This window comes from Sphaeramia orbicularis, chromosome 1 (assembly GCF_902148855.1).
Source record: "Sphaeramia orbicularis chromosome 1, fSphaOr1.1, whole genome shotgun sequence".
In the NCBI taxonomy this organism is placed as follows: domain Eukaryota; kingdom Metazoa; phylum Chordata; class Actinopteri; order Kurtiformes; family Apogonidae; genus Sphaeramia; species Sphaeramia orbicularis.
Genome location: NC_043957.1, coordinates 48,666,734 through 48,681,561, shown reverse-complemented (window position 1 = coordinate 48,681,561; position 14,828 = coordinate 48,666,734). Strand labels below are relative to the sequence as shown.

Here is a 14,828-nt window from a genome sequence, read left to right as displayed (position 1 = left end):
AGCTGATTTAGGATAATTTTGGTGTGCTGAATCCAAAAATCACATTAATTTTGCTCAATCAGGTCAACTTTCTGAACTATGCTACATATTGGCTTTTTAACATTTTTGATTACTTTTATGGGCATTTTCACATCATATGATACAAAATTCTTTCATATTTTTTGCAATAAACGAGTTCTGAAGATTTTACTTTTGCCAATTTATGATTAATGGTTTTTTTAATATTACAGGTGAATGAAATGGCTTCGACTAGAAGATCTTGCAAAAAAAACCCCTGACGTATTCTGCTACATCTGCGGTGAATACACCATTGTACCTAACAGGAATCCTGTTAGAAAATGATTTTTTTTCTCTTAAAACCTATTTTGGGTGAGAACTATATAAAAAATCAACCGATAAAGTCACAAAAATGTAATCAATTTTGTGAGAAGATCAAATTTTTCAAAATCAAATTAGCAAAAAAACCTGACCTGATTGAGAAAAACAGATGTCATTTTTGGATTTAGCGGTGCAAAATGGTCCTAATTCAGCTGAAAAAACCTAGACAACTTGCAAAAAACATTTTTTGTAACCCAGTGTTACCCATATACATACTGTACATATAAGCATAATATACATATCTAAGACAGCACATTTCAAATTTAATATTATTAGATTTCCTGCAAATATACAATGTATTTATGTATATTGAGATTGAACATTTAATCATATATCTAAACTGCAAGAGCTGCAATTCTAAAGGCCAAAGGTAAAATGTATCACAACATACTATAGTAATGCTTCGCTCTACAGTCCTATAACTGCTGAATATTTACGTATTGAATATATGAGAGAATATAATGTATTCCTGGGTAATTATCTCTGGTAAATACATTCAATCTACAGCTGAAATTATTGTGAAAAGTCTTCATTATCTATTCACTCAACTAAGAAGTACGTCATTGTGACCAGCTGAGGTCAGTTACCCATTAATTCAAAGTATTTATGCAGTCATCCAAGGCTTTTGTTTATTCGTCAAAAATAATGGCAACATGTTCAGTCTTGTCTTTGGCCCTTTGCTTCAACAATATATGCAGATTTCTGTGTATAGGGTTATAAGTGAAAATCAATCATGCGTGTAACCAAACAAAGGTTTTAGTATTCAGTCACTAAACAGAAGTGTCAAGAGGATTCACGCATCTTTACAATAATTAGTGTGAGTGTTCATTAATATGCACTGTCCTCATCAAATAAACAAATAAATAAATAAATAAACTTGTCCAATCTAAACTCACTTGTTGAAACATTCTAATTACAAATTGTAAAATAGTCTCCTCCCACAAACAGACGTCATTCACCTTCAAATGCGTAAACTCAGACTGAGTAGTATTCAGCATTGTTGGAGGCAGCTCCAGGCTCGCTAAAGCTATTATTCACCCCACCCCCACCCCCACTCCACCTCTCCACATACTCAGACAGCCATACACACACACCCACATACATACACATGCACACACATAGACGCACAACATTTGCGTCACCTAACCGTTTGGGATCAAATCCGATCAAACTCTGACCCAATTATGTATCACGAGTAATAGCATCAACATACTTTCAGGCTTTTTGTTCTAATGCTCACGTATTACAAGTCACCACAATTCAACATTAGATGTAACAGAGAGCGGATTGAAGCTCCTGGATATAAAAGCAATCACTACATTTGTAAAATTTCAATGTTCACTAATTTTATTTTGAATCATCTGTGTCGTGCCTCATGAAAATTTGGTTTGTTAGTTGTATGAGCTGCTTCATGCACTGCAGCAATTATCCACATTGTGAAAATAATGGAAAATTTCTTACACTCATTCAAATCTCCTCAATATCTAGTGTCGCACAATGAGTCACAGTACGTATCAATCAATCAAATTTTATTTATATAGCGCCAAATCAAAACAAAAGTTAAGTCATGACACTTTACATGTAAAGCTGCTCGAAATCACACTCTCAAGCCAATTTACAGAAACCCAACAGAATCATAAGGTATCTTTTCATTAAAAACATATTTAATGCACATTTTTAAGTTTTGCATTGGTGAATGTTTATGGAAATGGTAAAAACAAAAAAAAACTTTTTGGATTTTGCAACAAAGTTTTTCTTTTAAGATGTTTTTTTGGCCTTTTGTTTGGAAATGTCGATAGAGGAAATGGAAACACGTTTGAATAAATTCTGATGTAGTGAACGTTCAACTCACATGACTGATCAGCTGAGCGATCAGGTGTTTGGTTGTGTTTGCTTGTCAGATATTAAAATAGAAATAGAATAGAACAAAGTGTAATGTTACCTACAGCGCCACCTGCTGGCAATACAACCCAGCCTATTTTGTTTGCGTAAAACCAGTTTATTGAAAGTAATATACTTAGCATTATTTATTTATTTAGTTTAGTTTAGTTTTGTTTAAAAATTTACTTGAAATTTGCTCAACATTTTGTGGATATACAGCCAGTGTCATCCATTGTAGTTATTTAATTAAAAAATCCTGTATTTTAGTTCCACTGTCAGTGAAGTTTGGGTTTCCCTGAGCAGACAGCTGTGGAAAAAAAGCAAATATAATCTCAATTTGACTTTATCACTAAATTTCGCAGTCTTAACAAGATTACAAAATAACACCCTTTAACCCAGGGGTGTCAATCTTGTGGCCCATGGGCCAAAACCAGCCCACCAGAGGTTCCAATCCGGCCCGCGGGATGAATTTGCAAAGGGCAACAATTACACTGAAGATATTAACAGTCAAGGGTGTAGAACTCATTTTAGTTCAGAGGCCACATACAATAAAATAGTAACCTATAGGTAATGAAATAACTCGAAATTTTCTTCTTGGTTTAATGTGAAAAAAATATTGTATCATGCCTATAAATAATGACAACTCCAAATTTTTCTTTTTGTTTTAGTGCAAAAAAATAACATAAAATTATGAAAATATTTACATTTACAACCTTTAATAATAAAATGTGAATAACCTGAACAAATATGAACAACCTGAAATGTCTAAAGAAAATTAAGCGCAATTTCAACAATATTCCAGCTGTTACTAAATGTAGATCTGATCCATAAAGCATATGTATAAATAATAAGTTGAAGCATTATATTATTACAGTTGCACGTTATCAGTTTTTTCAGCTTATTCACATCTTTTTTTTATTTGGATAGTTTAGAAATGTAAATATTTTCATAATTTAATGTTAATTTTTTTGCACTAAAACAAGGAGAAAAATTTGGAGTTATCATTATTTATAGGCTATTATGTTATTATTTTACTGGTCCGCCCCACTAGAGATCAGTTTAGGCTGAATGTGTTAGTTCAGGGCCCCTGAACTAAAATGAGTTTGACCCTCCTGCTTTAACCTGTCTGTGTGTTTTGTTTGTATCTGTAGAATCGGGAGATGACGGCTCTTGTTCAGACATTGGAGACGTGCTCCAGCAGCTCCCTGACGTTCACCGTAGCGTCCTCCGTTACCTTTGCCACTTCCTCACCCTTGTGGAATGTAACCACAAAGAAAACCGCATGACTGCTCTCAACCTTGCTACTGTGTTTGGCCCAAGTGTTTTCCAGTGAGTTTCATTTCATTTATTTTGTTCATGGTTGTGCATTTCATCAGCAGACATTCAATAATCATCTAGTGAACAAACATGTACACACCCATGCTTGAAAAAGAGCAGGATGAAGAAAATCTTATATTTACTGCCCACTTCTAAATAATAATAGCTTTAATGGTTAGCGATACACAACTAGCTATAAAATCATACTGTATAAAGTCAGATAAACCAAACTAAATACATCCAAAGATAATACAAAATGAATACAAAACCAAGTGCAAAACTACATGTCCAGGAAGTACAAAACAAACATAGGTAAATATATACCAAATGATGCAAAACAATTATGATACCAGACCAAAATAAGTAATTATGTCACAAGATGCAAAAACAAATTTGAAGCAAAATGTAAAAACTTATAACTGTTCATATACAGGGGTTGGACAAAATAATGGAAACACCTTAAAAAATCAACAAAATATCATTTAATATGGTGTAGGTCCACCTTTTGCGGCAATTACAGCCTCAATTCTCCGAGGTATTGATTCATACAACTTGTGAATTGTTTCCAAAGGAATTTTAAGCCATTCTTCAGTTAGAATACCCTCCAACTCTTTTAGAGATGATGGCGGTGGAAATCGACGTCTTACTTGAATCTCTAAAACTGACCATAAATGCTCAATAATGTTGAGGTCTGGGGACTGTGCCGGCCATACGAGATGCTCAACTTCATTAGAATGTTCCTCATGCCATTCTTTAACAATTCTAGCTGTATGGATTGGGGCATTATCATCTTGAGGTGAAGGTGTTTCCATTATTTTGTCCAACCCCTGTAATCTCATTGTTCTGCCTTTATACACTTTTTTTCAGTTGGATTATGTTTTTACAGTCCTTCAGCTCATTATAAAGAGAATTCCAGAGTTTAACACCAACCACTGAGTTAAACATTTATGCAGCAAAGTTGTAGATGTGCTCAATGAAAAATCGCTGATGTTGTGGCACCAGGGTACTTTTTAAACAGCCCTCTCATGCCAAGTTCTTGTTTGATCTGTCCTTATGCTTATTTCCCATGAATCAGGATATAACTAACCTCCATTTTGTTCATTACCCCATAAAGATTTTACACAAACGAATTTTCTCTCTATTTAACCTTTCTTAAGTGTTTTATCACCATTTATTATATTATTATCCTCTACATTTTGCATTTTTTAAGGATAAATCTGGTATTTTCCTAATTTCCTTTAATTTACAGATCATGTACAGGGTGGGGAAACAAAATTTACAATATTTTGATTGAAAGGGATTGAAAGACAGTGTATGACCAATTAGTTTATTGAAAGTCATGAGAATTTATTTGCCACAAGAAAATTGACATCATAGAAAATGTTTTTATTCTGTGTCCTCCTTTCTCAATAACTGCCTTCACACGCTTCCTGAAACTTGCGCAAGTGTTCCTCAAATATTCGGGTGACAACTTCTCCCATTCTTCTTTAATAGTATCTTCCAGACTTTCTCCTAATAGTTTTGCTCATAGTCATTCTCTTCTTTACATTATAAACAGTCTTTATGGACACTCCAACTATTTTTGAAATCTCCTTTGGTGGGACGAGTGCATTCAGCAAATCACACACTCTTTGACGTTTGCTTTCCTGATTACTCATATGGGCAAAAGTTTCTGAAAAGGTACGGATAATAGTGTTAGGTATGATTATGACATCAATATATGTTTGGTTTCAAAACAATTGACGTAGTGCCTGCTGAGAAAAAACAACTAAATGTTCATTGTAAATTTTGCTTCCCCACCCTGCAGTTGTTCATAAAAACTTACAGTAAAGTTGAGGGTTATTATGTCAGAAATAGAGAAAACTAAAGAAAAAGCAACTTTATCAGCAAAGGTATCAATACCTGAACATAAACCAAGTGTCTCCATCCACTGACATTTACCAAACTGGTGATAAATCTCAGGTCAGCTGATGAAAAACCCACCGCACAGATGGTGCTAAAATGTCTAAGGAGATACGATCTGTTCTATAGCCGATGCTTTGGCAGTGTTGTTACGTCATGCATCCGCTCACAAATGAGCAGCTTCTTCACACAAGGTGATGTTTGGTGATGCTCAGTTATTTTAGATTCACTACTTTCTACAGGTGCAAATAAGTACGTCAATGGCACATCCTTTATTTGGTGATTGTGAAAGCATGCTTGAATACACATCAATTTTAATCGCGGCTGATTCATACATCAATAGTTGCCCAATGAAATAGCTTAAAGGTGCGGGAGACTTTCGTGACCAGTTTTTCATCAAATCTGTAAAACCCCAGTCGTAGCCTAAGTATCATGAATCCGTAAGTCTTTCTGTCATTACTCACCTGAGTCTCTTCCCTCACGGTGAACAATTTCGAAGTGCCATCCACCATAAACAAACCATGTGTTTACAGACAGAGCCAGGAGGTAATTCAGGTAATTGAACGTGCATTGTGGGAAACGGAGGTTCGCGCAGCAATGCACGTCGCGACAAAATTCTGAAGATGCCCGAGTTATCTACTGGCTCTGTTTGTAAACACATGGTTTGTTTATGGTGGCACTTCGAAATTGTTCACCATGATGCAAGAGATTCAGGTGAGTAATGACAGAAAGACTTACAGATTCGTGATACTTAGGCTATGACTGGGGTTTTACAGATTTGATGAAAAACTGGTCATGAAATTCCCCCGCACCTTTAACCCATAAAGGCCCAGTGCTATTTTTGTGGCAGTTCTCAAATAAATTTTCTCTGTATTTAACCTTTCTTAAGTGATTTATCACCATTTATTGCAATATTATCATCTGTATTTTGCATTTTTCACTGTAAATCAAGTATTTTCCTTTAGTTAATTCACTAATCAGGCAGATGTTCATTAAAACTCAGAGTAAATTTAAAGGTTATTATATCAAAACAGAGAAAACTGAAGAAAAAGTGAGTTTTTCAGGAAAATATATAATTAACAGTACAAAAACCAAGTGTCTCCTTCTACTGTCATTGATCCAACTCTATGGGTTTTACTGGTGAATCGATGTAATAGAAGATGATGGTGTTTCCATGGCAACTACAGAGCCTCTGAACATCCATATGGGTCATATCTGATGGCCGTGAATGTCAAACTGCCTTTTATGCCAATTATTCACAAGTATTTATAGGTTTAGTGGATCTAAGCATTTTAGATTGGATACCCCGCCTTCGCCCATAAGTAGCTGGGATAGACTCCAGCGACCCCCATGACCCTAGTGAGGATAGAGGGGGTTCAGATAATGAATGATTTCGCTAACTGGAATGACTTTAGTGAAACTTATTTCTTTGATATCCATGCAGTGTGTTTTTCATATGTTTTGAAAAAGTTTCTGTCAGTAAAACATAATTTACTGTGAATTGTACATCCATTCATTCATACATTTATTAAAATTAACTTTTCTACTACATACAACAGGTACAATCGCAACCAAAAAATGTAGGCACGTAAGAATAAAAATACATAAAGTCAAGGTCTTGGGGGGGGGGGGGGGGGGAATAGCAGTTTTGAAAAAGTCTGGAATTTCAATTTGGATGAAGAGCAAAGCACCCTGGGTCCACCAGTGGGTGAACCTTCGCCCTTTGATGTTTTTTCAGTGTTTTGTTTTCATTTGTTTTTATTCTTATTTTATGTGCTGACCATGTCTCCAAGTGTTTACAGGCCTTCTTTAAAATATTAATTTCCTATAAGAACATAACACCCCCTAAGGTTTTTGGCAAGTTTAACCATGCTGACCTTTACAAGTCCTAGTGATCGCAGTCTTCAAATAACAGAGTAGGAGACAACTTGGCGTAGTGTGGACATGATAGACATGATAACTAATGCAGAGAGATTCAATCAGCGTTAGCCTATTTCTGTCCGGCGAGGCTGATATTAAACATCGGCTTCACATGTCACAGCAGTAGAGCTGAGTTTATTAATGTCCGTCCTAAAAGATGCGACATGTATAAAATAAGCAAATTAACCTCGCGTCAAGTTGTCCCTGTGGACATTTTAACAGCCTCGGCAACTTTCTTTTATAATTAAATTCAGGACATGGAGGTCTGGAAAACATTAAGAAACCACTGGATTTACTATTTTTAGGTATTTTCAAGTAAATGTTTATTCTAGAAACCACCCACAACATTCCTTCCAGATTACCAATTAAAATATTGTCATTTAGAGCATTTACTTACAGAAACTGGTCAGTAAGTGTTTTCAGACCACAAATAAAGCAAGCTACTTTTTTTTTTTTTTTTTTTTTTTTAAGTAAATGTTTAATCAACACAATGCCAGCGGTGAATCAGTAATGGGCGGTGTGACACAGTTTTCACATTGCTGTTGGTGGTTAAATGTGACTCCTCTGGCAAAAAGTCAGTCAGGTCATTTTTGTTTGATACTTTATCTTTCATATTCCTCTTGATCACATTTCAGACGTTTTCAATGAAGTTTAAGTATGCAAATTTGGATTGGTTTCTTATTTTTTTCTTATTTTTCCCAGTGCTGTACTCATATTCTGCACGTTTTGTAACCATTTTAATATTTGACCTTCTGGAATGGAAAAACAGGCATCCAGCCTTAGAGGATTATGTCAACTATAGAAGAAATAGACAGTGTGTAATGATAACAACTATCAACAGCTGGACTATACTCACTTGTTTTTTAGATTCAACCCTCTTTTTCTCTATTCCATTCAGTATTATTTTCAAAGAGCTCTTTATCAGCGTAAAAGTTTTAGGAAAAATGTCACCACTGCATATTCATATCTATATATTACAAAATAGAACAGTAACGTCTCTGTAGATTTGGCCAGCAGATGGTGCTTTCGCTCGGAGGGTGAGAATTAAAACAGGAGCCTTCAACAGTACTGCTGAAATAAAGAGCATATTCATAAAAGTAGCTTAAATAGGTTTCTATTCATTTTGATGGTGAGCCTAGTTTGAAATACATTGTGTGAGGGTGTACAGACTGAACTCCAATTACCAATGTGATCTGAAAAGGAATGAATGACACTGCACTTGTTGATCAGAAGTACCTCAGGAATCAGAGAAATCCTACTTTATATGAATTGAAGGTCACATTTCTTACAGTCTGACCACACTCATTTAGTCTCATGATATACAAAGGCATATGAAACATGTTCCTAAAGGTTTCTTACTTTTTTTTTTTTTTGTCTGGTTTATCTCCAGAGATGAGCTCAAATACCTCGTTACTGACCTGCTCCATTGTTCATATGGTGTTAAAGTAAATGTTGTGACACACAGGTAGCGTATTAATGAATACTTCTCTCTTCAGAGTACCTTTCATACATAGAAATCAACTATTAGTCTTAGACCTCAATTTCAACGGTTTTAGCTTATTTTTTTGTTACTTCACACTAGATTTAACCCTTTTAAGCATTTATCTGTTACTTTGAGCTTGTTGTATGAAACACATCACACATACATTACCCAACATCCACATAACTATTTCAACTCTTTTCTTGTTATCTAAGAAATCTTGTACTTCAACTGCAACATGTGGAGCTTCAACTGTTTCACACTGACAGTTTATTAGTTATAGCACATTTTTATTCTATGACATTAGTTTACATTCTCTTTGATACTTTTTCTCTCAAAAATTGCATTAGAAGTGATTTATATTATATTTTAATCAAATCTCCATAAGAAGTATCCCATTGAATAAGAACTGGCCAAGAATAAATTTCAATCTTGATATTTTTCGGTGTCGTGGGCAATTTATGATTTTAATAGATTGTTTTCTGCAGGGTTCCCGCGGGGTCTGAAAAAGCCTTAAAAGTCTTGAATTTACAAATCTACATTTAATAACTTAAAAAAGTTTTTAAAATGTATTAAATTTGATATGGTAAGTCTTAAGTTATGTTGCCATACATTTATTTGCTTTATTGTCTTTATTAAATGTGTCTGTTAAATGTCCAAGCTGCTATGAAAGTAATGTTAGTCGACTCAGTTCCAGCCATTCCAACCTGGCAATTTATATTGAAATTAGGAACCAACTATCACTAACTTTGCAGCCCCCAGTGAGAAATGACTTGGAACGATGGGAATCAAGGCGTTGGAGTAAATAAATACATTTTCCTAAATTCTAGGAGTCATGAAGTTTTGCCAGTTTGGATGTGAAATAGGCTGTGAAATGGGCATTAAATTCTGTTTTATGTAGTCTTAAAAAGGTCTTAATTTTAACTTGTAGAAACCTGTAGGAACCCTGTTCTGACAACATGAACTGAAGACAAATCATGATTCAAAACTCCTTTATTAAAAGCACTTCCCATATACAACTGGGGTTCACTCAGAATTACTATATAACAAGGGGCAAACAGGATGCTGCTTGAATTTTTGTTGAGCAATAAAGTTCACCAGAGGCATTTTTCATGATTTTCAGAAAGTAAAACTTTGATTAATTGAATTAAGTTGACACATTGTCCAATGCTACGTAGAGTAGACTGGAATCACTGATTTGTGTCCCAATAAGGTGCTCATAAATAACTAATGCAGTTATCGGGGGTAGTTTTACCCACAGGGCAGTGCATTAAAACACATTTCTCATCATATCCTTCACTGTTCGGTGTCATCTTCAGTTATGAGCTCAGTGGTTTGGGAAAGCCCACATGGAAAAAAGATCAGCTCGGACTGTGTAAAGTAGAAACTGAAGTGGGCACACTCTGTTCTTGTCATCAGAAGTGGTACTTTTGTGACTGGTGTGTATGTTATGTAAATGGGTGTACAGTTACAGTGGTCCAATCACAGCTGCCCTCCAACAACTCAACACCACCGGACAATGTACTTGTGGTTCAGCTTTAATTTCAGGTTTTTTTCTTTTGTTTAGAGCTGCAGTCCAAAAATACTTAAAGTATATTTAAGTATTTTAAATATATGCGATATAAATTTATATCACATATTTTGCTTACATATTTTTAAGCAAAATAACAGAGGTAGACCAATATATTGGCTGGACTATATATCGGGTTGATATATTGATTTATTTTTATTTTTTTTTCAATATCGGCCATTGGCCTTAATTTTGTGTTGAAAGCCGATATTTGATCAGTAGTTAAAAATGTTATTAGATATCAGGCACCTGTGTGGGCAGCACTTGAAGTTCAATAAATGTTAAAAGAGTACTATGTGTATGTGTATTGATAATTTCATTTATATTGCTCCATAAAAATCTTAATTATCTGAGTGTTTCAGTTGTATTTTAGTCAATGTGCTTAAAAAAAAAAAAAAAAAAAAAAAAAAAAAGACCTTAAATATCGGCCTCAAAAATCGGCTGTAGATATCGGCCAAATTTTTAAAAATCGGCATCGGCCTTAGAAAACCCCATATGGGTCAACCTCTACAAAATATGTAACTATTTTCAAAATGATAATATATACAGTACTAATCCCTTCTAATTCATCAATTTTGACCCACTGTCAGAGTCTTTGGTGGGGTATTTTCCTGCAGAGACCCTTTACACTGCTAGTATTTTTTTTCTCCTTTTTTTTGCTGTGTTCAGAATAGGTAGCATGTTTGTACATTCAGCTGATAACAGCATCACACAGCCTGGAGGGGTGGAACAGTACAAAAATGAAGCTGCTCTGGTCACTTAACTACTTTTAAATGGCGTGAAGTTCTGTCTGAGAGACATCGCAGACACCTGTCACACAGAACAGGAAAGAAGGGAAGGAGTTAGGATGACATTCATGAAGTGTCATCTTCAACATGGTCATTGAGTTTTGTGATGGTATTTGGCGACATTATGTGTGTTTTAGAGCAAAATTGCAATAAAAACAATCGGAATATAACTTTTCATTTTTCTTTTTCACTATTTTCTTGCTACCAACACTCACTCTTTTCATTCACGCTATTGCTCACTCAACTGCCGCTCTAATGATTCATAACTTGTCATGTTAATCTAATTCGATGAAATCTTATCGGCTTTTCCCTCCTCTCTTTTTCAGTGTTGCTCCTAGTTTTGAAGCAATGAAAGACCAAAACATTTGTAACAAGATCATGGTGAAGCTCATCCAGAACTACAGCACTATCTTTGAGACCCAGACAGATGGAGACAGTGAACGCTGCACAGAAGAACATCCAACCCTTATCATGGTCAAGGTACTGTATCCACCCTTTGAAACAGTAGATGCTAATGTTTATATAAATAGGTCTGTGTTGGTGGTCAGTACGTGGAGCTCAGCTGGTAGAGCAGCTGTCACATGTTGCGCCCATGCACTTTAAACAGTGGGAGTTCGTCTCTCTGGCCTGTGACCTCACCCCCTGTTCATCCATCCACTTGGTTGAGTGATAGTTTAGATATAATGCTTTATATGATGTCAAGCTAAAATTGATTTACGTATCGATCCTCTGCAGGTGGCTGTTTTGAGTCTCCAGTTGTTCGTTTATATTTCCTGCTTCGATGGTTGATTTCATTGATTAGCTGGTTCCTCAGGTCTGCTGGTTTCCTCTGCAGTGTCTTGTTGCTGCATCAGTAGCCACATCAGAAAGCTGAGTAACTGTAGCATAAAAACAAGAAAAGTACATCACAAGGACACATCAAGAAGTGAATCACACAAAGTGATTTAACTCGTATGAACTCAGATTCCATTTATATGCTCAGAATGGATGAGCTTTAACAAAGAGTCTTATCAGTATTTCCTTTTCTTATTTTATGTGGTGCAAATATACTGAACTATAGAAATAACAGCATGAAACACTGGCATCATTTGTCCAATTTCACCGTTTAAGTTTTTTAAATTATGCTTTTTAAAAAATTTGATTTCCACATAAAATTATTTTAACAGGACAAGGTCAAAGCTATGTGTTAAATAAAATGTTTTAAAGAATGTTCAGATTCTAATTTTACTCAGTTTTTTTATTAATTACTTTGTAATGTTATTAGGAGTAATAATATTAACCCATAAAGACCCAAACTGCCACCAATGGCCAAAAGCATCGACTGATCTAAAATGTTTAACACCTGTTGATCCACTAATCTTCACAATACATGTAAATAATTGGTGTAAAATACAGTTTGTCATCTTTTCATGGTCATCAGATATGACCCATTTGGACGTTCAGAGGCTCCGTAGGGAATGTGGAAACACCGTCATCTTCTGCAACATTGATTCACCAGTAAAACCCATGGAGTTGGATCAAAGACAGTGGATGGAGACACTTAATTTATGTTCAGTTATTGATATTTTGCTGAAAAAGTCACTTTTTTTTTTTCAGTTTTCTCTGTTTCTGATATAACCATCAACTTTAATCTGAGCTTTAACATGATTAGTGAATTAAACATAGGAAAATGCATGACAAATGCATGAAAAACACAAAAAAATAAATAAATAAAGAGGATAATATAATAATAAATGGTGATGAATCACTTAAAATGGTTAAATATTGTGGAAAAATTATTTTGGAAAGTGCCACAAAAGTAGCACCAGGCCTTTATGGGTTAAGAATCCTATTTTCATTTGTGCATAACCACACAAAAATAACTACTGCTTTGTTTTGTAATAAAATGAGCCTTCATAAAGTCACATGTTGTGCCACCGTGCTTCTACAGTCCCTTTTTTTTTTTTGGTTGAGCATTAATCTACTTTACCATGATCTGCTATGTCTGAGTGTAGACCATAGTTAATACCCTTTTAACTAAAAAGTTCAGAATGGATGAAACACTGGCTTTAATAAAGAACTTTGACATTTTGGGGCCGCTGTGAAAGAAGCTAGTCACAATCTGCAACCTCAACCATTAGATGTCACTAAATATCACATACTGAACCTTTAAATGACATAAAGCGAGTATATGTCACTAAATGTAATGGAAGTTACCTGCATGTGATTCACTTCAGATCGCTTTTCATCAGGAATAGTGGTGAAAACAACTCATATAATATTGTTTTCATTGTGTTTAAGCGATTTACCTCATGTAATCGTAGATGTTTTATAACTTTTTTTCCCCTATAATTACTGTTTTACATTATAAAATGTGCTTACTTTGTTATAAGTACAATTTATGAACTATGGAGCCATGAAATTCAGGCATTATTTGTCCACTTTCCTTGTTTTTGTTTATCCATTTGTTTTTGTTCCAGTTATTGCTAAGTGTATATTTAACCCTGAGGCGCCCTCTGAAGCTGTTAGCTGTTTTATTTAGCATATTAAAAATATATTGCAGTTATTATCATCTAAGGTGAAATGCCAAGTGTAGAAGCAAATTGCAATAAACTAAAGTCTGTGCACTGGAGAAAATGAAAGGACAGCAGGAATATTCACTACTGTAATGTTATGGGGGGGGGGGGGTTACTAGCACATGACTAGTGGAAATTAAAAACCTGTCCAAATTTCTATTTTTAGAAAGACATTAAGATTGATGACTGTGTTGTGAACGTGAAACGTGATGTGATCCATTCAATGCCACTGGGGTGAAGATGCAATGGATTTGGTTTGACCCTTGACCTCTGGTAGGGTGCCTCTGGGGTCTTTTCAGAGTCATCAAACATAGTATCTGGTTCCCATGTCACACTACCATACAAAATACATTAAAAAAAAAATCCAGATATGACATAGAAAATAAAGATTCATCTAATCAGTCACTTTAGATATATTTCAGGTCATAAATGTCAGTAGTGTTTGGTTAAAGTCTCAATACCCAGCTGGTGTATCGGAAACCCCCTCTGTCAGAATAAGATCGTCTTACACGCAAACATCTACACATACGCAAAAATACTAACACACTGTCAGGAGAGGCCCCAGTCGACTTCTGACCTTCGTTTAAATGCCTTTGAATGCAGCACATGATGATCTGTGTTGCCTTTAGCTTCGGTCATAAATCGCCGATGAGCAGGAGGAGTTCACACGTGTGTTTATGAGTATGCTTGAGGATGCAGATTTTCAACTTCTTTGAATCTATTCTGGATCATGTTGTTAAGGCTCTGAGATGAAAAAACTACACATTCAATAAGGTTTACAGAGAAGAATTCAGTGCTGTCATAATTTTGATGTTTATGTTTTTTGTTTTTTGTTTTTTTTTTTTACAAAGACCCAGTGTGACTTTTGTGTCAGTTCCCAAATAAATTTTTCTCTCTCTCTCTATTTAACCTTTCCTAAATGATTTATCACAGTTTATTGTAATATTATCCTCCGTATTTTGCACTTTTTAAATATAAATCATGTATTTTCCTATATTTAATTCACTGATCACGTAGATGTTTATCAAAGCTCAGAT

The 14,828-nt window shown here is 35.0% G+C and overlaps 1 protein-coding gene across 1 annotated transcript in view; it reads left to right on the top strand.

Annotated features, from left to right (window-relative positions):
- The window catches only part of fam13a (family with sequence similarity 13 member A), a 108,932-nt gene that overhangs the window by 18,025 nt on the left and 76,079 nt on the right, over nt 1-14,828 (top strand). Inside the window, 2 exon segments of the mRNA XM_030140327.1 lie at nt 3,411-3,588; nt 11,563-11,716. Of these exon segments, the coding sequence (XP_029996187.1) occupies nt 3,411-3,588; nt 11,563-11,716 (332 nt within the window).